This window comes from Liolophura sinensis, chromosome 8 (genome assembly GCF_032854445.1).
Source record: "Liolophura sinensis isolate JHLJ2023 chromosome 8, CUHK_Ljap_v2, whole genome shotgun sequence".
Classification (NCBI taxonomy): domain Eukaryota; kingdom Metazoa; phylum Mollusca; class Polyplacophora; order Chitonida; family Chitonidae; genus Liolophura; species Liolophura sinensis.
The window spans coordinates 13,292,291-13,318,839 of NC_088302.1; the positions used below are offsets into that span (position 1 = coordinate 13,292,291).

Here is a 26,549-nt window from a genome sequence, read left to right on the forward strand (position 1 = left end):
AGGCTATAAGCTTAAATGTTAATATGTTCTTTCAAGAATCTTAAAGCTTATAGCAGTAGCTTGGAGAAACAGTATGCTGGTACTCATACCATTGTGAAAATATCACACAGACAAAGCTAGACAAGTTAGACAAAGCCAATACTTTCTCAGGAACATTTTTCTTGTGAAGAATTTGTTTTCTGAATGTATTACATGCATGTGCTTGAGGTAGTTTTTAACAGTCGTTTGTTTTTACACTTGTATATGTGTAATTATTTCTATACCAGAGGTATACTTACATGAATTCATGTAAGATCATCACACAAGATGTGTGGACAATTTGTATCTCACATATCCATATAGTTATTACATGTACTATAGAGTCATGGTGAAAGGAAAACACAGCACTGATATTCCGTAAAAAAATAACATAATTTGCGCTGTGTTTTTATACATGAGATAAGAAACAAGACAAGAAAATAGGTTTGATCTCTGGGTGGACATATATCATGTAGCCTTTCTCTAGCCCAGTGAACAAAATATCTCTATGTCCTGAACATTTAATGCATTCCACGTTCATGTTGAAATAGTAATATTGATTTCTATTGGTATTTGGGTATGTACAAATTTTGGACATCGTCTCTTTAACATGCATACTGTCTTCTCTTGTATGTGGGAAGTCACAGTAATTGCAGAATTGTACTAGTTACCGTGCCTGTAGGACAACACAGAGCTCTCTTGTACGTTATAACAACTTCTGTGATGTCAGACGGTTAGAAGGAATTGTGATGCTTCAGTGCAGTAAAACTATGAACGTGAGTTTTATCTGTTAGGTTTAGAAAAGTTTTAAAATGAACCTATACATTTATGTGATTTTAAACTTTTTTTGAGCACTACATTTTTAGCCCAATTTTAATTTCAGATAGTGATTTAATATATTTTCATTAAAAAAAAATTGTTTGTAGATTATCAAGATATTTTAATATATTGTAATAATAATGGGACCATTCTTTGCAAGGACATATGTATTTATGTCATTTTTATCTAGTAGCCTGTTTTCTACTACATACTGTTACTGCTGATATGAATTTGTTTATTGCTTTATTACAACACACGTCCATGGTGTGACAATGTGTCCCCCCTCCATCTGTCTATGATCTTTAATTTACCAGTAAATATATATATCTATACACTTTGTGACATTAATGGTCTTTGTCTACGTTTTTTCCATACATGTTATAGCAGCGTACCCGCCAATCTCTATGTTCGCTTTACATTATTGCCACCAATAGCAAATTTTGTACAGAAATCTTGAATAATGCCATCATAGGATCATGGTGATGAGGCAGGAAGCCTGAACCTTTGTTTCTAATAAGACTTTTCAGGAGTCGTAGATCCAGGGTCAATCCTTGGTGGAGTCACACCTAAGACCTTAAAAGAGGAAGTTGTAACTTCCTCACTTGGCGTTCAGCATGAAGGGGATAGCGCGACTGGTTGACCTGTATCAGTATAATGGCTTGGGCAGGGTCGCTTACCTGCCTGCGGTAAGGCGTCTCAGTGAAGCAGCACTAGATAAAAGAGCGGTGGAAATCCGTCCTGCCGCAAGGAGGCACATTACATGCACTCTGAGGATTCCTTCGTTGTCATATGACTGAAAAATTGTTAAGTACGTCGTTAAACCCCTAGCACTCACTCACTCACTCTAATAAGACTTTATACATTCTCTTTATCTAAAGTGTGCACAACATGATTGTAACCAACACCTGAAACATTTTTCATATATTGATGATTGACATCAGTGACAATGCTAAACGTAAACAAGCCCACATGTGTTGCTCCAAAGGTCAAGCTTCTCTTGCGGTGGCATTGATGTAAATCAAGTGTAGAGTGCAGCACGTGTGCTGTAAGGAGTACGCATTTTTTTCCCTTTCATTTCAAACCATCAATTTTGGGTGAAAGTTAAGCTGAGGTAGGGTCAAGTACATAGTCCAGAATTTTGGAGTGGAATTTCAGACTACTTCATATAACCCTATTCCTGTCTGTAGGATAAGTGAAAGGTTGGAATTGAAACTTTTATCCTTTTCAGTACCATATTTTACTCTTTACTATATCTACATCATGAAGTGGAAATAACGAATCAGTCATGTTTATGTCTACAAACATGCTGCCCCAAAGAAGTTTCAAATCTTGAACATGTGCACGTTGCCTATTTTGTGAGCAGAACATATGCAACAACAAGGCCCTTCAGACTGAGACAGTTAAGGCGCTGGCTCACAGTGACTGTCAACCTCGCTTGACAAATCACGTTGCATGTTTAACTCTCGTTCACGTTGTTTTATATCAGATACCTGGAGAAGGGTGCTTGTTTATTCCATGCACTCTGGTTTCCTCTACCCATAAGCCTGACTGCCATTATTTAAAAAATTCTTACGTGTCGTTAAACACCAATCAAATAAATTAAAAAATAATGGAGGAACACAGAGAGGCTAATTTTAAAGTTGTACCCTCCTATATCAATAATCTTTCCAAGTGACTCTCAGGGGAAACATAAGCCAAGTTAGTACAGTTTTTAACATTATGCATAGTTCCCAAACTACTACTCAAAACACCATTAGTAAAGGTTTTAACACTGAACATAGTTCCCAAACTACTACTCAAAACCCCATTAGTAAAGGTTTTAACACTGAACATAGTTCCCAAACTACTACTCTAAACCCCATAAGTACAGATTTTAACATTATACATAGTTCCTTAACTACTCTAAAGCACATAAGTAAAGATTTTAACACTGAACACAGTACCCAAACTGGTACTCTAAACCTCACAAGTACAGATTTTAACATTATACATAGTTCCTTAACTACTCTAAACCACATAAGTAAAGATTTTAACACCGAACATAGCACCCAAACTACTACTCTAAACCCTATAAATACAGATTTTAACATTAACAATTCTTTCCAAACTACTACTCTAAGCCCCAAGTAGATTTTAACATTAAACATCGTTCCCAAACTACTAAACTGTGCATTGTTCCTTCACTTACTCCCATCTAAAAAGCTGCTTTGAAGCCAGTTGATCAACACTAGATGGAGGACAGTGTAATTGCAGTGTTACCTGCTGAATGTGCCCCCACCAGCATAATGAGACAAATAGGCGAGAGCTGGATTTGAACTTCTGACATAATTTATGGTGAGAGATAATTATTTACAGAGGACTAAAATTTAACTGCAGAAACAGGGATATGCAGGAAAAAGGAATCACCTTTCCAACACCCTAAAGATGATTCACAATAGGTATCACCATATACATACAAAAAAACTAAACAAAGTTGAAGTGTATACGAGGGTAACATTTTACTGAAAACCAGCAAAGGTATGCACAAATGTAAAACCAGCGCTTTACAAAACATGATAATGGTGTTCCATGTCAGAATGATAACAGGAAGCTTTTCCTCTACAATTTGTCAGTTACAATTCTATCATATACAACACACCTACTACACAAATGGTAGCCTACCTGTGTCTTTGACTATATTACAATGCAATGAACTCTTTACTTGGTGGTGAAATGATACTTAGTTGCCATAGGAAGTAGGTTACTTTCATATTATAGATTTTGAGTTTCCCTGCTGCCTTCAAAGATATGTTAATTAAATGAGTCTACATTATACTGTCATGGGGCAGGATTCATGATGATGCAAAGAAAACATCAACACTGAAGTATTTTAAGCCATATATATATATACATGTACCGTACAAAAATTGTCACATGCTGTGCAGGAAAATGCTACAACTTGGCTTTAGGGAATTGATAGAGATACAAATTGTACTGAAAGACAGGAATTTGCCAGCTACCTTGTGTACAATGTATAAACTTTCATGTATGTAGGTAGGTACACCTAAATGCAGTCCATGCCAAAATACACATGTAACAAATTACATGGAAACAAAATACTTCAGCAAATCTACATGAAACAAAAAAAAAGTCACAAATTCTTCATGACGATGTGAAATGGTTTTGAGTTTGTGATTATGATAACTGAGATAGGGGTGTGTGTGTTTGTGCGAGCGAGGCATCTTTATCAGAGGAAATAACCAATTCCTGCGCTGATGGCCAGAATCACAGCCGTGTTAAACCCGTGATCGATAGCGAACACCGTCCACGATTTCTGGCCGAACATGACGTGACAGATCTCACTGATGGCGCTGATCCCAGACATGATCATGCCTGCCTGAATAGCCATAGGCATGTTGGCAACACCCATGTGTTCACTGAAATGTAGAAGTCACATGATTATTGCGGTATTGCGTATCAAATGGAGAAATATTAGGCTGGATAGGCCATAACCTCCGCCTAACTATCTATGTATCCACCAAAAAAGAGCAAGTTATACAGCTCTGACACACATACAAACGCACACACAGATGGACAGATAATATCACCATTGTATAATTCGATTCGCCTACAGCTGGGAATATAAAAACTAAATTTTCTTCTGAAACAACTTTCGCAAAATTGGATCAGGATTCTGACAAACAAGAAAGCATGCTGCCCTGAGCTAAAAAGATACACGAAAAGGTAATATGATATGAAAAGTTGCAAAAATAAATAAAATATTAGAAAAAATGTTCATTTTTGAGTTGTTTTTGAACTGTATTTCTTAATAAGCCCTATACATGTATGTCATGCCTTTTTTCTGTCAGTGGTGGGGACTATTTGGAAATGTCATCAATGAACATACTGACAATGCAGAACCAGCTTCACGCCTCCAGCTATGACTCTACCCCCAAACTATTTTTTTTCACAGCTATCACCATTGACATCTCCACAACAGGTTACTTATTTATTTTGATTGGTGTTTTACGCCATACCCAAGAATATTTCACTTATGCGATGGCGGCCAGCATTATGGTGAGAGGAAACCAGGCAGAGCCCAGCAGAAACCCACGACCATCTGCAGGTTTCTGACAGACCTTCCCACGCACGACCAGAGACAACAGATTACTTGATTTCCGGACAGATAACTGGGGTCTTTATAGGAAAACTAGTTTTATATGGGATGCCACATCTTAAACTCCATATTAAGAAATAAAAACTAAAGGTTTCATGTATCCCACTAGTACATGTATTCACAAAGCTCTGAGAGTGTAAGTTTTTACGAGGAAAAGATTCTTACATGTAAACATGATTCAGAACTCCCGCCAGAGCCGCGTGTGCGACCAGGGTAACAGCCATAGCAGGCCCCCCTGAAGCTTTCAGTTCATCTCGATTCTTCCCCGGGTGAACTAGTCTCATCCAGCGATTCCCGAACATGAGAGGTGAGTACCACACCATGCCCATCACCTGACTGGCCGCAAATCCCACCACGGGTCCCCACATCGACATGGTCAGAGGTTGTCACAACTGAAATGATTCAAAGACAGTCCATTAAACGCCGTCATATAGAACAGAGCGTTGGGCATATCCAAGAATATATGGTCAGCTAAAAGAGGTGATACCCACTAACCAACACTACGATGATTACTCTCCACCATCCCAATAATTTGTCAGTACATTTTGCACTGAGGAGACTTGAACTCATACCAACTTACCAGGTTAGGTTTAACCTTAATGCTTAATGACAAAAATTTCAAAAAAATTTTCTAGGCCATGTAACAGTAATGCATTTGAAGTTTTTATTTTTTAGAAACAGTAATGATGACATATAAGTATATGTTAACTTTAATACAGTTTAGATACTTACAGGTATATGAATGCAACTTCTCTTTATGAACACTAGGGCTTTCTCCTTGCTCTGACGTTAGGTTTGGAAAATGTTTTGAGGTGCCAAGAATGCCCAAACAAACGTCAGAGCGCGCTCAACTTAAAAACCTGATGCACTTGCCGTGCTAGCTTGTCACGGCATATGACACAAAAATTAGCCATCAAGCACATTTCCACGGCCTAGAGTTTGCAGACATCTGTGTTCCTTATTTTTTTGACTGTCCATTTATCACAAGCAATTTGGCTGTGTGGATGCAAGATTCCTGGGTGATGCTCAAAGCAAACAACTGTACTGAAAACCTTGATATATTTGACAAGGGCAGGTAACTACATCAGCTGTTTAAATGGAGAGTGCTATGCCATTGGTTTGGGGCCATCCTTGACCAAACAAAATTTTGCCAAACCTAACGTCAGAGCAATCTCGGACTAGGCATAAACACGACACTAAATCTACATATGATTCTGATGAGTGATGAAAGTAAGGCTAGGTTTAACTGGATAAGATATTACAGACTGATTTATATTTCTGCACATGAATGATATTAATTATATAGTCACAATTAAACAGTGAACTGGAAAATGTGCAAGGCTGCTTAAAGAGCTACTACAGTGTGAAGACCTGAATGTCTTAAAAGGATGGTTAAATGATAAGGATTGAGCTAGTCCGAATTGTTTTCCTAAATTATTAAAAAACAGCAATGAATTAAAGGCGCTGTCACTAGTTTTGGAAGGTAGTACGGAAACAAAAGTTTTCTGTCATTTCCAATTTTGCCTGTTGTGATGAACATCATGCAAGAACAACCGGCCTCACCCATCGCTGATATATAGCAGCAAATGACGTTGCACATTCAAACGCGCGAGACGTCATTCCAGCATAACTGCCTTACTTGATGTCGCATCTACTTGACTCATCGTCACATAAGGAACATAATCATATCACATCAGGAAAATTTTAAAGAAACTGCCGAAGATTTTTTTTGAGGACTCTTCACTTATACGAGTTAAATGGTGTTCTTCGTCATAAATCTTTTTGAGCCCTGTCGTTAGCTCTGTTCCCTAGGGTATCCCTCGTATCATTTTAATATTTCCGCGCAGATTCTCTTAGGACTGAAGTAGCACGCTAACAGACAGCTGACTGCTCAATATACTAATTACAATGCTCCAGTAGAAAACATCATTTATAATGGTGTTTTGGGAGGTATTTTTCTGAAAGAGCACCAATTGGTTGCTAGGAAATGTATATATGTGAAGTTCGGCGATACTGCTGCAATAATTCATTGAAGAATCTCCATTTCACAATGAACAGCAGAGAAGAGGCTCAGCAACAGAGTCATCAACCTTGTCATTACAACTCCCTGTAGTCTTAGTGATTTCAGCAATAAATGACAAATACAGGTACACAGACCTATATAATACTTGTTTTTATTGTACGTGTTTCCAACTCAAAATCTACAGTCTGTCAGTCCTAACCATTCACCTGTATAAGCCAGAGCATGTGTCATGTTAAGTAAGACCAACCTAACCCACCTGTTGCCCGGTCTCATTCGACTCACTTCTCCTGGCCATGTTTTAAATACCCACACTGCTAGCAATTCCACCAATCAACAGCTTGTAGCTAGACAGGCTTAGACACGTCAACTCAGCAAGCTGAGACACAAACATCCCTACAGGCATGACCGTGTGCGGTAAAATTGCAACATCTCTAACATTCATATTTAGGCATATAAAAACTAAAGTATTTCAACACGTCTATTTATATCCCGTGATGAAATTAGGTTACAACTGTTTACACTTTCTCAAGAGGTCAAACTAAATACAATTTGCATTGCTGTTTGTGTGTGAATGTAACATTATAGAGGGTGGAGTTTAGTGTTCTGCATACTTTATTTTAAGACTGATAAAATTGTACTTTTTGTGAAGTCCTGAAATTGGTCAATTCAATCAATTACATGTAGTTTTCTCTCTGAAAGCAAATCAAAAACGTGCCTTAATCTCACTTAAAGTTGCTCTTTCACATGCGAAAAAATTGAGGAATTAGGTTAACTACTCCAACTACTGTATATATGTATGAACTACAGAAGAGCATCTCAGCTAGATTTATATCAAATGCTTTACTCTCCAGTCTCTGCATCCGCCCATGTGGGAGCCAACTATTACGTTTTCCAGCAACCTCCATAGGTTCTGCTTGGGGTTTAGTTCTCTTCCCCTTGCATATTTTATATTATGGACAATTTGAGTTTGAATATGTGTTACACTATGGTATATGTTTCTGATAATCTCAGATATTCCCCATAGTTACAAAATGGAAGGCCATAGGTTGGGGTGGGAGGGGCAGGAGGTATTTATATTTATGCTATGAACGGATATGCCTGAGAGTATACTTAACTCTACAGTGCTGTAAATAAACACCCACCCACACCAGGGATGCACTGGAGAGATCCACTTCCATAAAAACCTATGCTACACTTACTTGTTTATACTAAAAAAACAACCTGTTGCTGATGGCCCGGGGTCAAGTTCGCCTGAGCCTATCAACTTATGACCCTTGACCTCTATATTGTAGGTGTAGGCCCTACACAAGACCTTCCGTATGATATATACATCAAGTGCTTGCTCAGGATACTTTAAATAGCAACTCTGAAATCTGCTAGCTGGAGTGATGGTCTTTATCAATGAAGGCAACTCACATTTACATGTAGGTCAAGTATTAGGCCATACCCTTCCAGTTTCGCTGCCTGATAAATATAGGTCATGCTAGCGGAGCTGATAATAGGCCTTGCAGTTCATAGACATGTTGGCTTATGCCCTACACAACAAAACAATTTTGTGATTTCTGTTCACCGTCAAAATGCTTCTTATGAAATAGAATACACAGAAAGACAAACAAAAAAAAAACCCAGAGCAAATGAATTATCAAAACTGATACGTATAGGGAAAATATTAACCTTCAAGATACAGTTAAGGTATATAAACTGTGCAATAACGCAAGACAGACTACATCACTTTTGCACTCAATCGAAGAAAAGAGATTCGCATGTGTATCTAAAGACAAGAAGTTATGTACCATCACTTACGATTCAAAATTTCACCTAAACCAACAAACCTCCTCGTTCTTACTGACCCCCTGACGTTTCGGTTGGTGAACCTCACGTGGGTATATGTTTTCCCGCGAGTGTGTTCCATTTTCCACAAAAAAGAAGGGGGTACAGGATGTCTTACTTTATATAGGGTGGGTACAATTACACCAACAGCCACCGATCTCAGATGCAGAGTGACAGAACTTTTGGTCAGACTTCATAAAAACCTTCATCTTTGTAAAGTAGGCCCTACGGTGTACCTGAAATTAGCAAGTGCTGCCAAAGTGAAATATCTGTACTTTGCATTACGAATAGCCTGGGACTAATATAATAAATATTATATTAATCTATCTCTGTAGGGCTGTCATTACTTATACTGTCACAGCCCTCTCTTGTTCCAAAAGCTTACCTTGAACACCTGTGTATTGTCCTTGCTGCTACTTATATACTACTGCTGGGCATCAAATAATTTATCTGTCCCTAGTCATAGTCGTCTCAGCTATCAATTCCAGGTAGGTGTTCCCATGTGTCATCACTAATAAATTCACACAATCATAAAATTAGTGGAAACTGGATAAATTCTAACTCCAACTGCTATATTCCAATGCATACCGGTACCGGTACTCCTCACAGTGAAGTGAATCATGTATACAGTTATCACTGCCACTATTAGACAAGTTAGATCTTTCGACACGCATACTGGCTAGTTGTTTAGGATTAGTCTCACCAGTAATGACATACAGCGAACCCACAATCAACAATGATGAATAAAATTTTTTTTCCAACAATTAAAGAATAGATGCGCAAAATATGCTAATTGCTAGTAACGTCAGTAATTATCTCCCTTGCATGGAATCTGAGGAGTATGCAATCGATTATTTGGTGCCCAGCAGTAGTAAAAGCCAGCAAGGAAAGTACAGAGGTGTTTGAGGTAAGCTTATGGAACAAGACAGGGCTGTGATAGTACAGGTAAGCTACCCACAGAGCTATATTAGACCCGTGTTTGACACTTGAAACTTATGCAGATAAGAAACTGCATATATATACAACATATGTTGTCATGTACTCCATATACTAAGTGTGTAAATAAACAGTTGATTGATTATGAGGGAGACGAGGGTTGATGGAAAATCATTTATATAATTGTCTAAGGCAGGACAAATCATCTGTTTTTAAAGCACTTTCACTGGTGAAATGTGCACCTACAACATAAACTTCTAATATGTAGATGTGATAGAGTGACCCTGTTTGGGTTCTTGCAGTTTTGACATGTTGCGGCTAAAATCCTCATTATCTCAGAAAAATATCAACGTTTTTCCTTAATTTCAGTGACTTTGGGATGTAAGTTCTTCATACACAAACTGTGAATTTTCAAGAAATTCTCAACAGTTGCATGGTTTAAAAGCTGTTTATTTTCAATAAGAACATATTGTTATAACCAACTTGAAAGTAGTATAAAAGTTTATTTTGTATATAAAACATTCTTAAAACAGTTACATAAACCCATTATTACCAATAAAGGTTGTCACATACAAACAGCACCTAACACCTTTCGAATATGTGTAGCCATGTGTATTTATAAACCACATATATATACATATAAAACAGTATATGTTCTGATCAAAGGCAGTGACATACACCTTTCAGTATCTAGTAAAATATACCACACACCCTTTTCTTTTTTTAAAACAATGAGATGACAAAGAAACATAAGATGTACAATGTATGAAATTTGATGGACAGAGCAAAAAAAGTACGGAGCACAAAAACACTCAAATCATACCTGTAATTACAAAAAATTTATACATGTTTAAAAAAAAATTACAGGGATATTGTATAAATGTTCCTTACTAAGAGTATGCTCTAATAACTGACCTTCACGTAATTTAAAAAGAACACACTAAAACCTGTTATCATTACACACATATTGTAATGGCATAATGGAGAGCATAATCAAAATATTAGTAAAAAATGATGTCTTTTGTAATCGAAATATCTTAATAATCCTTCAGTTGTTCTGTGTAATGACACATGAAGTACTTCATCACCTGTATTAAATATAAGTGTCTCTGAAAAGTTACAGGAGAACAACTATTCTTATGTTGCTTCAGTAACAAGATTACAGTATAACACTTTGCTGAGTAAACATGTGACCGGATTCAAATTTATAACTCTAATAATGTTGATCAAACAGTTTGGCTTGACCATAGGCTTTACCCCAAGTTTATTTACCTTCGAAAAAACAACATTTTGAGCTACATGTATTTTACAACAACCTGTTTCTCATATGCTGTAGTTACTGTTACTGTTACTTACTCTACATATAGGTCAATCATGCAACTTTGTTTCACATATGATTACCATATATATATATACATATATATCAAATAATCATTTTGCTACATTGTTACAATTTACTGAGCCCTTGTTGTGAATGATAATGTATTAAGAGCTGTCCTTTCTCTTACAGGAATAAACCAATACCGACACTCATGGTCAGAATGACAGCAGTGTTAAATCCATTATCAATAGCAAACAATGCCCAGGATTTTTTACCAAACATGACATGGCAGATTTCTGAGATGGCGCAGACTGTTGAAATGGAGAGACCAGCTGCCATGGCCATAGGGAGGTTATCAATCAACATGTGGTTCCTGAAAACATCACAACAACATGGTTTTTACAGCAGGGCCTGATCTAGGCTGAATTTGAACACAGACAGAGTTAGGGCTTTACTTGCTTGGGACTTCGGCATTCAAACAAGGAATGATAACAACAAATCTTAAATACAGTGTATCAAAAGGCCTAAAGTTTTGTTCAAACTATGTTGCTTTTTTCCCATGCTTTGTGAGTTCTAATATCTTGGACTGGTGATTTTAGATTTGTTTGGAAGGTAGGATGATATCCCACCGGAAAAATGTAAGTTTCAGCTCAAAAATAATATTTTATGACATTTAAAAATGCACAGGTGTGGGCCAAATTTTTGGTCATGTAGGTCAATGGTTCTGTTGTTTGTGAAACTGTCCTTGAAAGGCTTTATACAGTTATTTGTTACAATATTGTCCTATTCCTTATTCAAAACTCTTACTTTAGCCATTCAGATTGTTTTTCTCTACCGGAATTTTCTGGCTTTTATCTTTTGTTTTTTATCTCAGACTGTCTGTCCCCACTCAGATAGCTTGTCTCCACCCAGAATGTCTATTTATGCTCATATTGTTTTGTCCACCCTCATTGCCCGTCCCCACCCAGATTGCCTGTCTCCATCCAAATTGCATCTCAACCCATATTGCCTGTCCTCACCAAGATTGTCTGTCCCATTCTAGATTGGGTGTCTCAACCCATATTGTCTATCCCCACCCAGACTCTATGACCTCACCTAGATAATTTGTCCGCACCCAGATTGCCTGTCCCCACCCAGGATGTCTACTCCCGCCCAGATTGTGTCCCAACTCAGAATGTCTGCTCCCACCTAGATTGTTTTCCCAACTAGATTGTCTGCCCACAGCTAGATTGCCTGTCAGCACCCAGATATCTATTCCCACCCAGACTGTCTGTTCTCATCCTGACTACCTATTCCCACCCAGACTGTCTGTCCCCACCCAGATTGTCTGGTCCCTCCAAAATTGCTAACCAAGATTGTCTTCCCCTAGCTTGTCTTTATTTAAGCCCAGACTGGCTGCCTCTTGCATCCAGATTGTCAGTTCCTATCCATATTATCTTGTTTACCTCAGTATTTCTTAACCAAGATAGCCCTTCTTATAGCCCACATTTTCTGTCCAGTCCCAGACAATATTTCTTTAATCAGGTTGTAAATATTCCCACCTAGATCACTGAAACTTAAATTTTAATACTAGTCATACTAACACAAAGTAAAAAAAGCACTTTGGCCTGAGGTAAAGTTGATACTGGGATTATGAAGTTTTAATACACTTTTTAATACAAGCCACATACTGTTTTGAATATGTGTGTGCCCACAATAAGTTGCACTTTTTTAATCCCACTGGGCCATTACAGTGTTAAAACAGAAACTTACACATAAACATGTCGCAGAATTCCAGCGAGAGCAGCATGTGCTGCCATGGAAACGACCATAGCACGACCTGAAGAAGATTTCAGTTCCTCTGGGCGTTTTCTTGGGTGCACCATCCTCATCCATGAATCTCCGAACAGTACCGAGGAGTACCACACCATGCCCACCAGCTCACTGGCTACAAATCCCGCCACAGGGCCCCAGAGCGACATCACTGTTTACACAATCATATAGTAAGACTTGAAGCAAAAATGTTTATTAAAAATAACTAGCCTTTCCCTTAGCCAGAATAAAAAGCAAAATAAAGAATTCCCATCTGATGGACGTTTTTTTTTTTTGTGATAGGGTCCAGTTAAACCCAACAAGAAGATTCTTTAAAGATAGTCTGACTTAATGATGTGGGCCTGTATACATAGTCTTTTTCCTGAGGGGGCCTCTGTGGCTCAGTTGGTTAGCGCACTAGCGCAGCATAATGACCCAGGAGTCTCTCACCAATGCGGTTGCTGTGAGTTTAAGTCCAGCTCATGCTGGCTTCCTCTCCGGCTGTAAGTGGGAAGGTGTGGCAGTAACCTGCAGATGGTCCTTCCCGGTTTCTTCCTACCATAATGCTGGCTGCCGCTGTATAAGTGAAATATTCTTGAGTACGGTGTAAAACACTAATCAGATAAATAAATAAATTTTTCCTAGAGAGCTGCACAAAATGATCGTAGGCTAAGTTAATTGTAACTACCACATATGTTTGACATTTGTCGCCATGGTAGTTACAATCAACTCAGCCCAGGATCGTTTATCAAGCGGCTTCTGAAGTCTTTCTATGACATATTCAAGGACCTCCCCTAACCCTCCCCCACCCTCCTCCTTAAACCGCTCCCCACAACGTATCCTAACCTCTCCATCAGTAATAACGGTAGGCCTACGCCTACCCAAGTATTACCCCCTCCCCCACCCCCCATATTGTAACTAGGTCAGCTTTGAGAATACCTTTAGGCCTATGTGTAAACTCGCTCAGGCGTGACACGTGAAACTGCATGCACGGTCCCCGGAGACGGGTGGATGGAAGTTTTAGTAATGCCAGAGTTATATTAGTCCCAGGTAATGCCTATTCACCGATCTGGAAGACGCAAGCAATCCCCACAAATCTCAGCATGGTTTCAATAAACTGTTCTGTTATCTGTCAAAGCACAAACTGTTGCATTCAAAGAATAACGTACATGTGAAACTCACCGGTTATGTCCCACAGAAAGTTCAAAAGAGCTCGCACTATAAATGTATGAAAATCAAACAAGTTAACTGTGATGCTCTACTACCAAGACGTTTTCCCGCGAGTCCGTTCCATTTTCAAACGGTGGGGAATAGGGTTGGTGAGGCAGTGAGTATCCCCTATTTAGACATCTGTCGCGTTTTTTTATTAGTCGACGGATACTACCATACCTATCAGATAATATATGCTTTGATGCTTGTCTACATCAGATACATTTAAAGATTTTACGGGATAAAAAGAAGTTTCTCGGCGAGTTTATCACACCCTTTTCCTATTTTAAGTTGGAGAAGATGGAGAGCAAATTTCAACGAAAACAACATCCGACCATAAGGGCTTCTGAGCTTATCGGTGTACGAGAGTTCACAGCCAGCTGGACATCAAATCTGGACAATGACTTAGATCTTGGGCGTGAAGGTGCCGAAAATGAACGACTGAAGAGAGCAATGAATGTTCCTGATGAAACGTTCGAAGAGCTCTCGGCAGTTTGCAGGTATTGACCCCACTAAGGGCCCAGTTTTCGTATATCACATTGGCTCGAATACATGGAATGGTACAGTTGGAGACAGATGCAGAATACAAGTACGTCCTGACCAATGACATTGAACGGACAACCGAAACTATCTGGTATATTTATTTTAATAGTGAGGGCCGGCTGACAGACCAAGTATGTCGGCAAGTACCAAATACTCAATAGAATTGTAGGATTGTTTGACGTGGTGAACTGGTGGACCAAGGTGGTCGCTTGTTCGAATCCATCTCTCGTTGGTTCCGGCGTGAACATGTTTGTTAGGTACCAGCCAAAGTTTTCTGTATTCCTAAATCTGTCTGCAGCTGTGGAAACACTGATTACATAAATAAATTGAAAACAGTACTTGGGATCTTTATTTAGAGTCCTGCCACTGTTTCAGATCTGCCTATAGTCTTAGGTGCTCAGTCTGAAAAATGGATTTGACTATGAAGTTGCATCATATCCTCTAGCCGGGGGCTCCGTGGCCTGGTGGTTAGTGTGCTAGTGCAGCTCATTGACACAGGAGCCTGTCACCAATACCGTTGCTATGACAGGAGTTCCAAGTCCAGCTCATGTCGGAAGGTCCGCTAGCAACCTGTGGTTGGTTGTGGGTTTCTCCCAGGCTCTGCCCGTTTTACTCCCTCTGTAATGCTGGCCACTTTAAATAAAGTATTCTGCGGTACATTGTAAAACACCAATCAGTTAAATAAAATAATGAAACCTTGCCCACCACATGACAAAATTAGACTGCCATCCTAAACATTACAACTCCTATCACTGTTCAGATACACTTGAAAACTTCCCATGCATCAAGCTACTAGATCAGTTGTGTGTGCTCCATTGTTAGTTTATCCAGTGTACGACTAGCCCTGTATCTCAACCCAAAACGGCTGACGATAATCTTCAAATGTTCGCTATAGGCAAGCATGCTGAAGTTTTCGCAGTCGGGCATATCAGGTCCATGTCATATGTACACTCATACTGCTTAAAATCTGGTGTTATTTCTTATACTTTTGAAGGTTTATCAGAAATTCTCTCAAAAGTTATGCTGCTGTGCAGATACAGTGTACAGATAGTAAGGATTTATTTATTTGATTCGTGTTTTACGCCGTACTCAAGATATTTCACTTATATGATGGCATATAAGGTTATTATGGTGGGTGTAAAGTGAGCAGAGCCCGGGGGAAACCCATGACCATCTGCAGGTTGCTGACAGGTAGTAAGAAATAGTGATTTTAAATTGTTTGGCAGCAATATACTTTTAAAAGATTTGATTCCATGGAGTATTAGCTGCAGTGGTTTGGGTGTAGATAATTATAATTTTGGGTGTTTATCACGTAAATCGAAGCTGGTGATTCTTTTCGTTATTTCATCAACTGGTTGTGTTGATAGCCCTGAGACACTTGTGACAAAGCTTTCTGTGGATTTGGAAACCAAAGACAGACTTTATCAGTCATTTCCGAAAGAAGTGGATTTATCAGCTGTGAGGTCAGTATACCTGTATTTACCTATGAGTATCATATTGTATCATTTGTATGAGTATCATATTGTATCATTTCTGTGAGTATTATATTGTATCATTTTGTATGAGTATCATATTGTATCATTTGTATAAGTATCATATTGTATCATTTGTATGAGTATTATATTGTATCATTTGTATGAGTATCATATTGTATCATTTGTATGAGTATTATAATGTATCCCATCTCTGACATTGTAAACTATTACAGTTCAGGATCCACTTTCACTAAACTTTGTAAGTCATATTTCTTGTAGCTTTTTTTTTGAAAGATGTCTGTAGGTTATAGTGTCATAAGTCAACATCATTTGCCGGAAAAGTGAAAAATAGATTTAGGAGTTAGCATACCTTGTTACATGCTATTTCTAGTGGGTCACTGCTGTCTGTCCATATACTGTCTAGACATCTCAGCTGTCAATTCTGTGTTGATATCCCCATATGTCATCAGTGGTACATCAGCTTGAGCATAAAACTTGTTTAAACTGGACAAGTGTGGGAACATGCTACAAGCTACATATTAGACACATATTTACATAGTTTTTATTTTAAGAGATTTTTTATATTATAATAGGTTACAAAAAGTGGATGTTGAAAAAAGGAAAGCTCACATAGAGTATCATAAAGCCCGCATGAGAAGAATGAAGTACAAATGTAGAGACCAGCTGTTGGTAAGTCTGGATTCACACAAATGTTTGTAAATTCAGACAACTTTTTGTATAGTGAAATTAGCTACAGACAAGAGCAGATTCACATAACTGTGTTTGTACATAGTTAAGTTATTGGTTAGACAGATTCTCACAAGTGTTTCTCACAAGTACATGTAAGTTACTGGTTGAACAGAATTCCAACAACTTTGTACAGATTAATTACAGGCAAGACTGGATTCACAAAACTTCATAGATTTGAATAGTCATAACTGTTTGGTTCCAAGATTGGACAGAATTCATACAGCTGTGTGGAGATCAGTTACTTGTGAACAGTATTGAAACAACTGTGTACAGATCAGTTACTGTTGAACAGTATTGAAACAACTGTGAACAGATCAGTTACTGATGAACAGTATTGAAACAACTGTGAACAGATCAGTTACTGGTGAACAGTATTGGAACAACTGTGAACAAATCTGTTACTGGTGAACAGTATTGAAACAACTGTGAACAGATCAGTTACTGGTGAACAGTATTGAAACAACTGTGAACAAATCAGTTACTGGTGAACAGTATTGAAACAACTGTGAACAGATCAGTTACTGGTGAACAGTATTGAAACAACTGTGAACAGATATGTTACTGGTTAACAGATATTATGTATAGTGTCCTGTTTAGTTTGCTTTTTGCTCTTCATAGTGGAAGGAACAAGAGGAGAACTGTCCACCAGAGTTCTATGTGCCACCTAACACAGCGGTTCTCACTGTGAGGATTTACCAGCCCTTCACTGAACCCCTGAAGAAAAAATCCACAGTAAGTGATTAGATTCAACATGCCAAGGCCAGGGGAAAAAAATGAAGGTTCTGATGAAAAAATGAACGCAGTCTTCAGGAGATATTGTAACTGTACATAAAGGAATATTCTAAAATGCAACTTATAAGCGATGCTTTCTGAGAGCTTTAAGTCTGTGAATGAAATTTGTGTGAAAACTAATTTGTTTATTCATATTTTTGTTCAATTTTTTTTTTGATTTGAATACATCTTGATTAGTTCGGGCACCCAAAAGTTTTGTGGAAATGAAATGACTGAATATGGCTCTGGCAGTGAACGTTGTACATGTATAGAATCGATATTGATTAGCTGAATAGGTAGAGCTATACAAACACTTGACCGCTTCGGCGGTATAATGGTTAGAGCGTCCGCCTCGAAGTCAGTAAACCCAGGATCAATCCTGGGCTGGGTGATACCAAGGATTTTAAAAATGCTACTTGTTGCTTCCTGACTTGGTGCTCTCTGACTTGGTGCTCAGCACTGAGAGATTAGAGCAAAGAAACATGACTGGTTGGCTCGGTGTTAGTATGGGTGGGGTGTGATGTCTGGTGTTTTCAACATGATACTTCAGTGGCAGCAGCACTTTGGCCGCATGGGCTCACCCTGCCACAAGGAGACACAGTTTGTGTACATACATGTAACGGCTCTTCGTCATCATATGACTGAAAAAAAGTACAATGTTAAACCCCAGGCATTCATTCATTAATTCATTCTATACACAGATTTCATATTGCTTTGTGATAATATACCTAAATTCCTCAAACTTTTTGCATATGGAAGAACAAATTTCAGTGTAATTTTTGCACCTTTTTGATTTGAATGTTAGGGACAAAACAACAGTGGTTGTGTGGATTAATTTTAAAGCATCATAAAAGTATAGTTTGTCATTCTGCACAGAGTGCCTTGAATAAGAACCTTGCAAACACATGAAAAGGTTGGAATGTTACAGTAACCACAGTTCTAAGTGCAAAAGTATGCTATTTTTTATGTGACAGTTTATTATTGATTCAGCAATTTTATTTTACTGTAGCTTTAATTCAGCATCCACCTTCAGTTCTGCATCCCTTCAACTAGTTTCAGCCGATTTCCATACTTGACATGCCTTATGTGTAGTCTTTTTCTAAGATGGAGCAGGTCTTCCATGGTGTGCAAATCTGTATCACACATGTAAGAAAGTTTATCAGTAACTTACCAAAGCTCAGTGGTTTTCTCTGGGCTTTCAGGTTTTCTCCACCCATAAAACTGACTTCCATTTGATAACACAGGTGAAAATTTTTGGGTATGCTTTTAAACAGAATGAAATAATTTAGGTAAATCAGTAATAATCAAGCTAATTGGTCACTAGATGAACACAGCCTTCACATACATGTAATCGTTGTTTGTCCTCACATCTACTTATTGAATACCATTCCTGTTTAGTGTGGTCAGAAGTATCTGTTTGTCAATTCTTCAGCTGATTGTAGACCACATCTACCAGGTGTTGAGCTGCCAGACACTGACAGACTTGAGGGATAAGATACGGTGTGTTTCAGACCTCATGGTAGAAGGAGAATTCAGTGTTAATCCCGACCTACCCTCTGATGTCTGTGCAAAGGTAGGCATCTCAAGCAGAAGTGCCATATGATGTCTGTGTAAAGGTAGGTAACTCTGGCAGACCTACTCCCTAATGTCCTTGTGAAGATAAGCATCTCAAGCAGAAGTAACTTCTGATTTCTGTGCAAAGGTAGGTAACTCAAGCAGACCTACCCTCTGATGTCTGTGCAAAAGTAAATATATCTAGCTGACCTACCCTCTCACCTCTGTACAAAGGTAAGTAACTTAAGCAGAGACTTTTCTTTGTCGGTTTTGTGATTTACTTGTTTCAGTATAAGCTGTTATAAACAAGGTAATATAAACAATACTGATTTGGGTTTTATGATTTGGGTTTATTAAAGACCAGTGAGTAAATGGATTCTTTTAGCTGAGGACTTCCATGTTTTTTGAACAAGATGGTTCAGTTGTTAAGTGCTCGACTCTCAATGGCTGACATGCAAAACGCGAGTTGACTCCCAGCCTTAGGCAGGGAGTTTCTAGATTACCCTGCTTAAATGTATTGTCTCGTGATAAGTGATCAGGAAAAGTTTACAGACAAGTCTGTGCGTTCCTTTGTGGGAAAGTTTGTCAGTAACTTGGCAAAGGTCGGTGGTTTTAAACCAGGCACTCCGCTTCCCTCCACCCATCAATATGGCCATCAACAAATAAGTGAAAAAGTCTTGCGTTTGTCTTTGAACAACAACCAAATAAGTATCGTGTTTATGCAGATTACAGTGCAGTTTATGCAGATTACAGTGCAGTTTATGCAGATTACAGTGCAGTTTATGCAGATTACAGTTTATGCTGATTACAGTGCAGTTTATGCAGATTACAGTGCAGTTTATGCAGATTAAAGTGCCAAAAATACTGATTAGTTATACACAGGGATCACTAGTACTGTCTTCCTTTGCGGTTGGGATCAAGTGTTGAATAAAAATGGTGGACTTTTGAATATTTTTAATTTCACCATCACATACATTTCTTGCCAAATGGTCAAAGTAATCTAGCGAATAAATACAATTTCTGCATATTGTAGTAAGATTCTTTTCTTTATTTCAGGAAATATACAAATCTGGATTTTTCTTTATAGAAGATAAATTTTACAATGACATGAGGGACCCTGATTGTAGAGATTACAGCAGGTGAGTATCAGTGACAGTGATCTATCTATCCATGCATGGTACATTTCTGGGAGGTCAACTACTTGCCTAGCTTGCTAGTGCAGCACAGTGACTGCAGCACAGTGACTTACTGTTGCGGTGGCTGTGAGATCAGATCATTCTATGCTGACTTTATTTCTTTATGTATGAGGTAATGTCTTCCAGAAACTTGCAGATGGTCATGGGTTTCTGACGGGCTCCTCCCACCATAAGGCTGGCCACTGTCATATAAGTGAAATATTCTTGAGTATGGCATATAACTCTAATCAAATAAATAAAGTGATTCAGATTCATTCTGTGGGTAAAGTTAACATTGTAGGTGATACAGGGCAAGAACTTTTTTATGTTTTGTTCTTTTTGGAAGGAGGTAGTGAGGGTTTTAGGGCTTGGGGTATAGACCAATTGTTCACACCAAGTTTCTTTATGTGTTCAGAATCAAAGGTCTGTTTATATCTGATTTCATGTTTTAACATTGATTTCATTAACAAGTTTCTTCATTTTTGAGACAAGTGCTGTAGTTTTCCGAGAGCAGGTTTTGGGAATAACTGTAAATGACCTGAAATTTTGTCAGTTTTGCTAAGTGGCTTATTTTGTCTGAGAGTCAGATAGATGTTTTAACGTTTGTTTGAAATTTCCTACAAGAAAATGTGAGTTTCAGGACCAAAAGTAATATTTTATGACATTTATTTGTCTCTAAAAAAATGGTCTGTTTTGGTTTAGTTTAGTTCATTTTGTAATATTAGACAGTGTGTCATGAACATGTGGCATAAACTTTACTTGTGTACTTCTAATTAATGTGACTTATAAGTTAAACATGCAATTTGGACAAAAAAATTGCTTTCCTGGAGGATCTTACAAAGGAAAAATTGGCCATTGTGACCTAGAAGATTAGCATGCTAACACAGCACAGTGACCCAGGAGCCTCTCACCAAGGCAGTCACTGTTAGTTCAAGTCCAGCTCATGCTGTCTTCCTCTGTGGTCATATGTGGGAAGGTGTGCTAGCAACCTGCGAATGGTCGTGGGTTTCCTCTGGGCTCTGTCCGGTTTCCACCCACCATAATGTTGGCAGCCATCCTATATCATACTCAAGTGAAATATTCTTGAGTACGGCATAAAACACCAATCAGATGAATAAATAAATAAATAAATAATGTGTTAGGTATTGTAATGCCAAAACACAATTTCCTTTCTTACAAGGGTTATCATGGACTGGGCAGCCACCAAACCACGAGGCATGGGCCCACTTGAGTCTGTGGTGATGGAGAATGTAAAGTTTGATGACCTGTGTATTCGTTTGGGACATCCTTACCTGTACATGCACCAGGGCAACTGTGAACACCTGATAGTCTTCAGTGACATCAGGTAAGTGTGGTACATGCACCAGGGCAACTGTGAACACCTGATAGTCTTCAGTGACATCAGGTAAGTGTGGTACATGCACCAGGGCAACTGTGAACATCTGATAGTCTTCAGTGACATCAGGTAAGTGGGGTACATGCACCAGGGCAACTGTGAACACCTGATAGTCTTCATTGATATCAGGTAAGTGTGGTGCATGCACCAGGGCAACTGTAAACATCTGATAGTCTTCATTGACATCAGGACATCATGGACATCTTTTTCCTATTAATGTTGTTTTTGACAGAATGCTGCGACCAGATGATATCCGGGATATCCATTAATGTTTGGTACCTCCATCTACAGGATACTGCCACAAAATGATATCTTTGTCCCTACATCATCCGGTATTCTCGATTGCCATTGGCTAATCAGGCGGTTGAAAATATTGAAATACACTTGTCAGAGGTGCGGAGCATGTCCACACGGGTTCTATGAAATTTAAACCCTGCGCAGTTGCCTGGGCAGTCTGACTGAATATTTTCTTTGTGACGTTTAATTTGTAGCCTGCAATTTGCAAGCAGATAATATCCTGGATATCCATTAATGTCTATTGTTACAGGATGATATACTCACGGATATCCATTAATGCCTATTGTTACAGGATGATGTACCCATGGATATCCATAAATGCCTGTTGTTAAAGGATGATGTACCCATGGATATCCATTAATGTTTATTGTTACTCTACAGAATGCTGCAACCAGATGATATCCTGGATATCCGAGAGTATCCATTGATGACAATGAGGAGGACAAAACAGCGAACATTCTGTAAAGTTTGCCTGAACACTGCCTCCAGGTAATGTGGATATGTTACCCTTTGTTCTGTTCAGAGACCTCTTTTCGATGTTACTTACAAGGAGCATAGTATGTTACGAGTTCCTAAAACAATTTTAAACTTATCTCTTCTAAGGTGGCTTACAGTTATTGGCTTGGTAATAACAAAAATATGATATAAGTATATTAAAATAAGTATATTAAAACATGGTATCACAAATGAGATCAATCAGGAAAAACGTTTTTTTTGGCCAAGTTTGGTCTTGATTAGCACATAAAGAGGATTTCTGTCAAGTTGGGAAGACAATCATGATGGAATGTGTGCAGTGTAAGATCAGTTGTCAGCCAGTTGTATATGTGTGTGATTGGTCATATTTATTTAAACCCCTCGAACCCCCCAACCCCAACCCCAACCCCACCCCTCTTCACAAACAGACTATTAATTGAAAAATATTTTTCTTCATTTTCTTTTAATTAAGTAAATATATTGATATATTAGTAAATAAATATGTATCAGAAAAGCTGTGATATGTCTGAAGTAGTGCTGGGCATTAAGCCCTAATCATTCATTCAAACCGTGGTATAACTGACTGTGTCATTACTTTAATCTGTCTTATGTCAGCTCACCCGTAAAATATACAAAATAAAATAATATTAACTGACCAATTCAAATCATCCACAAATGACGTCTGATACATGTCTTACCTGTCACAGGTGGGTAACCCTGAATGATGAGCTAGCCCCGGAGAACCCCTGCTACTTCTGTGATCCGTGTTTCCGCTCCCTCCATTATGATGAGGACGGGAAGAAAGTCTGCAAGTTTGAAGCCTATAAATATTTTGACAGCCATGTTGTATTATGAAAAAAAAAGTTTCTAATATGTGATGACTGAATTACAACTTTTGTCCCAATTGTGGCAGATTTGTTTGGGCATTTACGTGGGTCATGTCCAGCTCGTGCTGGCTTCCTCTTCGGCCATACATGGAAGGCCTGGCACCAACCTGCCGATGGTTGTGGGTCTCCACCAGGTTCTGCCTGCTTTCCTCCCACCATATTTCTTCCGCCATCGTATAAGTGAAATGTTTTGGAGTGCAGCGTATAACACCAATCAAATAAATCAAATAAATCAAATCAAATCTACATAGGTTGTAAGATCATTTTCAACATTATCTAGGGCTGCTTCAAACAATGTCAGTACTGAATGAAGTCAGAATCTGAAATATGATTTTAGAGCTTATGTTTGGGGTCCAGTAATTAAAAACTTGTCCGCCTCATTAATCTTAACTGAAAATAAATGTGTCAAAATTTCAACTTCAGGGACTGATAACTAAGCATTATGAAGAGATTTTAGGTTTTGGATTAAGTAAGAAATGGCTTTGTGTAATCAGCCCAAGGTCGTAAATCCTTTTCACAGAGGGAGCAAGTTGTAACTCCATGAGTACCCTAATTGTTCTAATTTTTGGGACATATATTGGTGGTGTGAAAACACAAAGTAACAATTCTCTCTGAGGTTTTGTGGAAAAGAGAAGAGGTGTATATTGTTCATTAGATGGAGCAACCATGTTAGAAAATAGCAACTGTATACATGGTACAGTTACATGAGTCAAAAATTACAAGAATTAGGTTACGTTGTGAGACTTCTATAGTGGTGCAAGTTCAATCCCATGTCTAGGACAAGGAGTTCGTGGATTCCCACGCTCTCACTCTTACCTTTGTGTATGTTTTGTGCTCATCGAAGAACGCTTGTTTTCGTCCATTGAGGCGTGCAGTTGGGTTCATCAGTAACATGTCAAAGATTGGTTCACTTCATGAACGTCACTTTCTGATTTCCTCCACATATAACAGTAACCACCAAGTGTGAGTAATAAAACACTGGAGAGCGACAATTGATAACAATCAGTCAGTCAGTTGATCCACCTCTTTGTAGCAGGTTGGTTGCGACGCCCACATGTTTATAATGCTTTAGTGTTATCTGACTGGAATGCTTTTGATTTTCCCATGACTGGTTTATAGAGAAAAATTTGATCTCTAAATGAATGAAGGTTAAATCTAAGAATTACCTTCCCTTTTTCGAATGAAAAAAAAGAGTCGATATGTTTGGATCATTGGATCTGTGTAAAAAGAAGCGCCTCTGCGTATAGACGAGGGGCCATATTTGTCAAGCGTCTTTGGAAGACAGGTATAAAATTCAAATACAGCCACATATTGTGTGACAACGTAAATTATGAGAAAGATATTGTAAAACAAATTTCAGCTGAAATAACAGAAAGAAACAAACTTTAATAATTGATTTTTTGACTAAAATCTAAGATTTCTTCATGAATTCCGGGGCCCGGAACTCTCCGTGTCTGGTGGCTGGTGACTAAGTATTACGTATTTCATGGCAACGCATGCCAGAGAAATAAATGTATGTTGTCATGGTAACTGTAGTTATTGTCCGGCCTAATACAGGGAATTTGTAGATTCCACCGCTCTCTGCTTATGAGGGGCTTGGTGACAATAAGCGATCGGCAACGATCGTGTGGCCCTTTGAGCTAACCACTTGTCTTCACCAGTTTTTCCTCCCGGCGTAAGTGGGAAGGTTCGCAACCTGCAGATGGTCGTGGGTTTCCTCCGGGCCCTGTCCGGTTTCCTCCCACCATAATGCTGGCCGCCGTTGTATAAGTGAAATATTCTTGAGGACGGCGTAAAACACCAATCAAATAAATAAATAAATAAATCCACGAATATGGTGTGCATATCCGCACGTCACAAGGGAAAACATTTGTCAGTAACATGCCGAAGGTTGGTGGCTTACGCCGTGTACTCCTGTTTCCCCCACGTATAAAACTGACCGCCATCGTAGATGTGAAAAATTCGCCAGTGTGGCGTTAAGCAACAATCTGCTAAGTAAATGTTACTATCAGCTAGGCCAGGCTTTGCTTTATTGTGGAACAAAGCCCTGAGCTGACAGCTTCCTTCCAAGTACATGCGGAATAAGTGCCTGGAGATTACATTGTTTGGCACACGGATTTGATAGGCAGTGATGAAATCCTTTTGAATGGCATTAACGTTGATCAGATGAATGTGGGATCGTAAAGTAGTTTTCGCCACTGTATGATGCTCAAAGATCTAATGACGATAATATGTGTTTGTCTCTGCTGAATCGGACTAAAGGACATCTGTGAAAGAGATGCTGAACAGGAGGTACGAGTAAACTATGTGCTGCTTTAAATATAGTGTATTAAAGTGACAGTGGTTTTCCAAGACCCGGAGACTTGGTATAATGCGCCCTTGTGACCATAAAGCGGAGGATTCGAGGAAAAAATATATTTTGTTCCTCTCTTATTTCCATTCAAGAGGGTTCGGTCAAAGAAATTAAAACCAGCTGACCACTTTTGTGAAGTTGACATCAACGCAGTCCGCATCGTTCATCCTCTCTTTGGATGATACAGAGTACCATTAAAACCAAAATAATATGTACGTTTCTAAACGTTTTCAGGGTCTAAAATACACATAACGGCTGCCCAGGTGGTAATATGTAATCAGTTTCACCACATAATTCATCCGTGCCTCTTAAGGTAGGAGCTATATATACCCCACTAACTTAAAGGATGAATGGTTCTCTCTGATTCAACCACCATGGATACCTGGTACAATGCGCTCTTCTGACCATGAAACGAGGAGTCTTTAAGGACCAAATAAATTTTGTTCATCTCGCATTTCATTCATTGTAAAACCAGAACATTAAACGGAGAATGCTCTTGATCGTGTACCAGGAAGTTAATGAACGAGAGAGCAGATTGGCGTGCTAAATACACAAGAGTTGATTGATTCTTGTCAGTGGTTTATGGGAAGCTCGTTGAAGGGTGGATCGGGTGTTATAACGCGTCTGTCTCAGTCGATATATCGCCGTGGTTTAATTTAACGACCTTGATTTCCGCTGGCGTCGTAAGATGGAGCGGATCTTCATTTGTCCATCGATATTACATTGTTAAGGACCCAGCATGGGCGAAGAATGTGTGCGCAGTTTGGTGTC

The 26,549-nt window shown here is 38.7% G+C and overlaps 4 protein-coding genes across 7 annotated transcripts; 2 read left to right on the forward strand and 2 right to left on the reverse strand.

The window, feature by feature from the left end:
- Positions 1-3,321: 3,321 nt before the first annotated feature.
- LOC135473955 (uncharacterized) lies at positions 3,322-9,348 on the reverse strand. Of its 4 annotated transcripts, none has more exons than XM_064753918.1 (3): positions 9,232-9,348; positions 5,159-5,385; positions 3,322-4,253 (listed from the first exon to the last, which is right to left on the reverse strand). In XM_064753918.1, exons 2-3 carry the CDS (start codon positions 5,365-5,367, stop codon positions 4,064-4,066), a joined length of 399 nt encoding a protein of 132 aa, XP_064609988.1. In that variant the 5' UTR covers positions 5,368-5,385; positions 9,232-9,348; the 3' UTR covers positions 3,322-4,063. The 4 variants fall into 4 exon arrangements, with proteins under 4 accessions (XP_064609988.1, XP_064609987.1, XP_064609989.1 ...); XM_064753917.1 differs by lacking the exon at positions 9,232-9,348 and adding an exon at positions 8,820-8,906; XM_064753919.1 differs by lacking the exon at positions 9,232-9,348 and adding an exon at positions 8,216-8,379.
- A 1,938-nt stretch (positions 9,349-11,286) lies between these two features.
- On the reverse strand, positions 11,287-13,984 carry LOC135473209 (uncharacterized). The gene is made up of 3 exons (XM_064753052.1): positions 13,834-13,984; positions 12,856-13,066; positions 11,287-11,476 (listed from the first exon to the last, which is right to left on the reverse strand). The coding sequence occupies exons 1-3, from the start codon at positions 13,880-13,882 to the stop codon at positions 11,287-11,289; spliced, it is 450 nt and encodes a 149-aa protein (XP_064609122.1). The 5' UTR covers positions 13,883-13,984.
- A 419-nt stretch (positions 13,985-14,403) lies between these two features.
- On the forward strand, positions 14,404-17,627 carry LOC135472117 (uncharacterized). The gene is made up of 4 exons (XM_064751476.1): positions 14,404-14,603; positions 16,014-16,109; positions 16,715-16,811; positions 17,490-17,627. The coding sequence occupies exons 1-4, from the start codon at positions 14,404-14,406 to the stop codon at positions 17,613-17,615; spliced, it is 519 nt and encodes a 172-aa protein (XP_064607546.1). The 3' UTR covers positions 17,616-17,627.
- A 349-nt stretch (positions 17,628-17,976) lies between these two features.
- LOC135473210 (snRNA-activating protein complex subunit 3-like) lies at positions 17,977-23,651 on the forward strand. The gene is made up of 6 exons (XM_064753053.1): positions 17,977-17,999; positions 19,041-19,215; positions 20,253-20,335; positions 21,552-21,716; positions 22,446-22,553; positions 23,246-23,651. Exons 1-6 carry the CDS (start codon positions 17,977-17,979, stop codon positions 23,391-23,393), a joined length of 702 nt encoding a protein of 233 aa, XP_064609123.1. The 3' UTR covers positions 23,394-23,651.
- The last annotated feature ends 2,898 nt before the right edge of the window (positions 23,652-26,549 follow it).

Excerpts from the sequence above, each read along its gene's own strand:
- LOC135473955 (XM_064753918.1), bottom strand. The coding sequence starts at position 5,367 with ATGTCGATGTGGGGACCCGTGGTGGGATTTGCGGCCAGTCAGGTGATG. Across the intron at positions 4,254-5,158 it reads GTTCTGAATCATGTTTACAT|TGAACACATGGGTGTTGCCA; the intron begins GTAAGAATCTTT and ends TCTACATTTCAG.
- LOC135473209 (XM_064753052.1), bottom strand. The coding sequence starts at position 13,882 with ATGCAGTTTCACGTGTCACGCCTGAGCGAGTTTACACATAGGCCTAAA. Across the intron at positions 13,067-13,833 it reads GTTTACACATAGGCCTAAAG|TGATGTCGCTCTGGGGCCCT; the intron begins GTATTCTCAAAG and ends TTGTGTAAACAG. Across the intron at positions 11,477-12,855 it reads ATTCTGCGACATGTTTATGT|GAACCACATGTTGATTGATA; the intron begins GTAAGTTTCTGT and ends TGATGTTTTCAG.
- LOC135472117 (XM_064751476.1), top strand. The coding sequence starts at position 14,404 with ATGGAGAGCAAATTTCAACGAAAACAACATCCGACCATAAGGGCTTCT. Across the intron at positions 14,604-16,013 it reads GAGCTCTCGGCAGTTTGCAG|CCCTGAGACACTTGTGACAA; the intron begins GTATTGACCCCA and ends TTGTGTTGATAG. Across the intron at positions 16,110-16,714 it reads GTGGATTTATCAGCTGTGAG|GTTACAAAAAGTGGATGTTG; the intron begins GTCAGTATACCT and ends ATATTATAATAG.
- LOC135473210 (XM_064753053.1), top strand. The coding sequence starts at position 17,977 with ATGGTTAGAGCGTCCGCCTCGAA. Across the intron at positions 18,000-19,040 it reads GTTAGAGCGTCCGCCTCGAA|TGTGGTCAGAAGTATCTGTT; the intron begins GTCAGTAAACCC and ends ATTCCTGTTTAG. Across the intron at positions 20,336-21,551 it reads GATTGTAGAGATTACAGCAG|GGTTATCATGGACTGGGCAG; the intron begins GTGAGTATCAGT and ends CTTTCTTACAAG.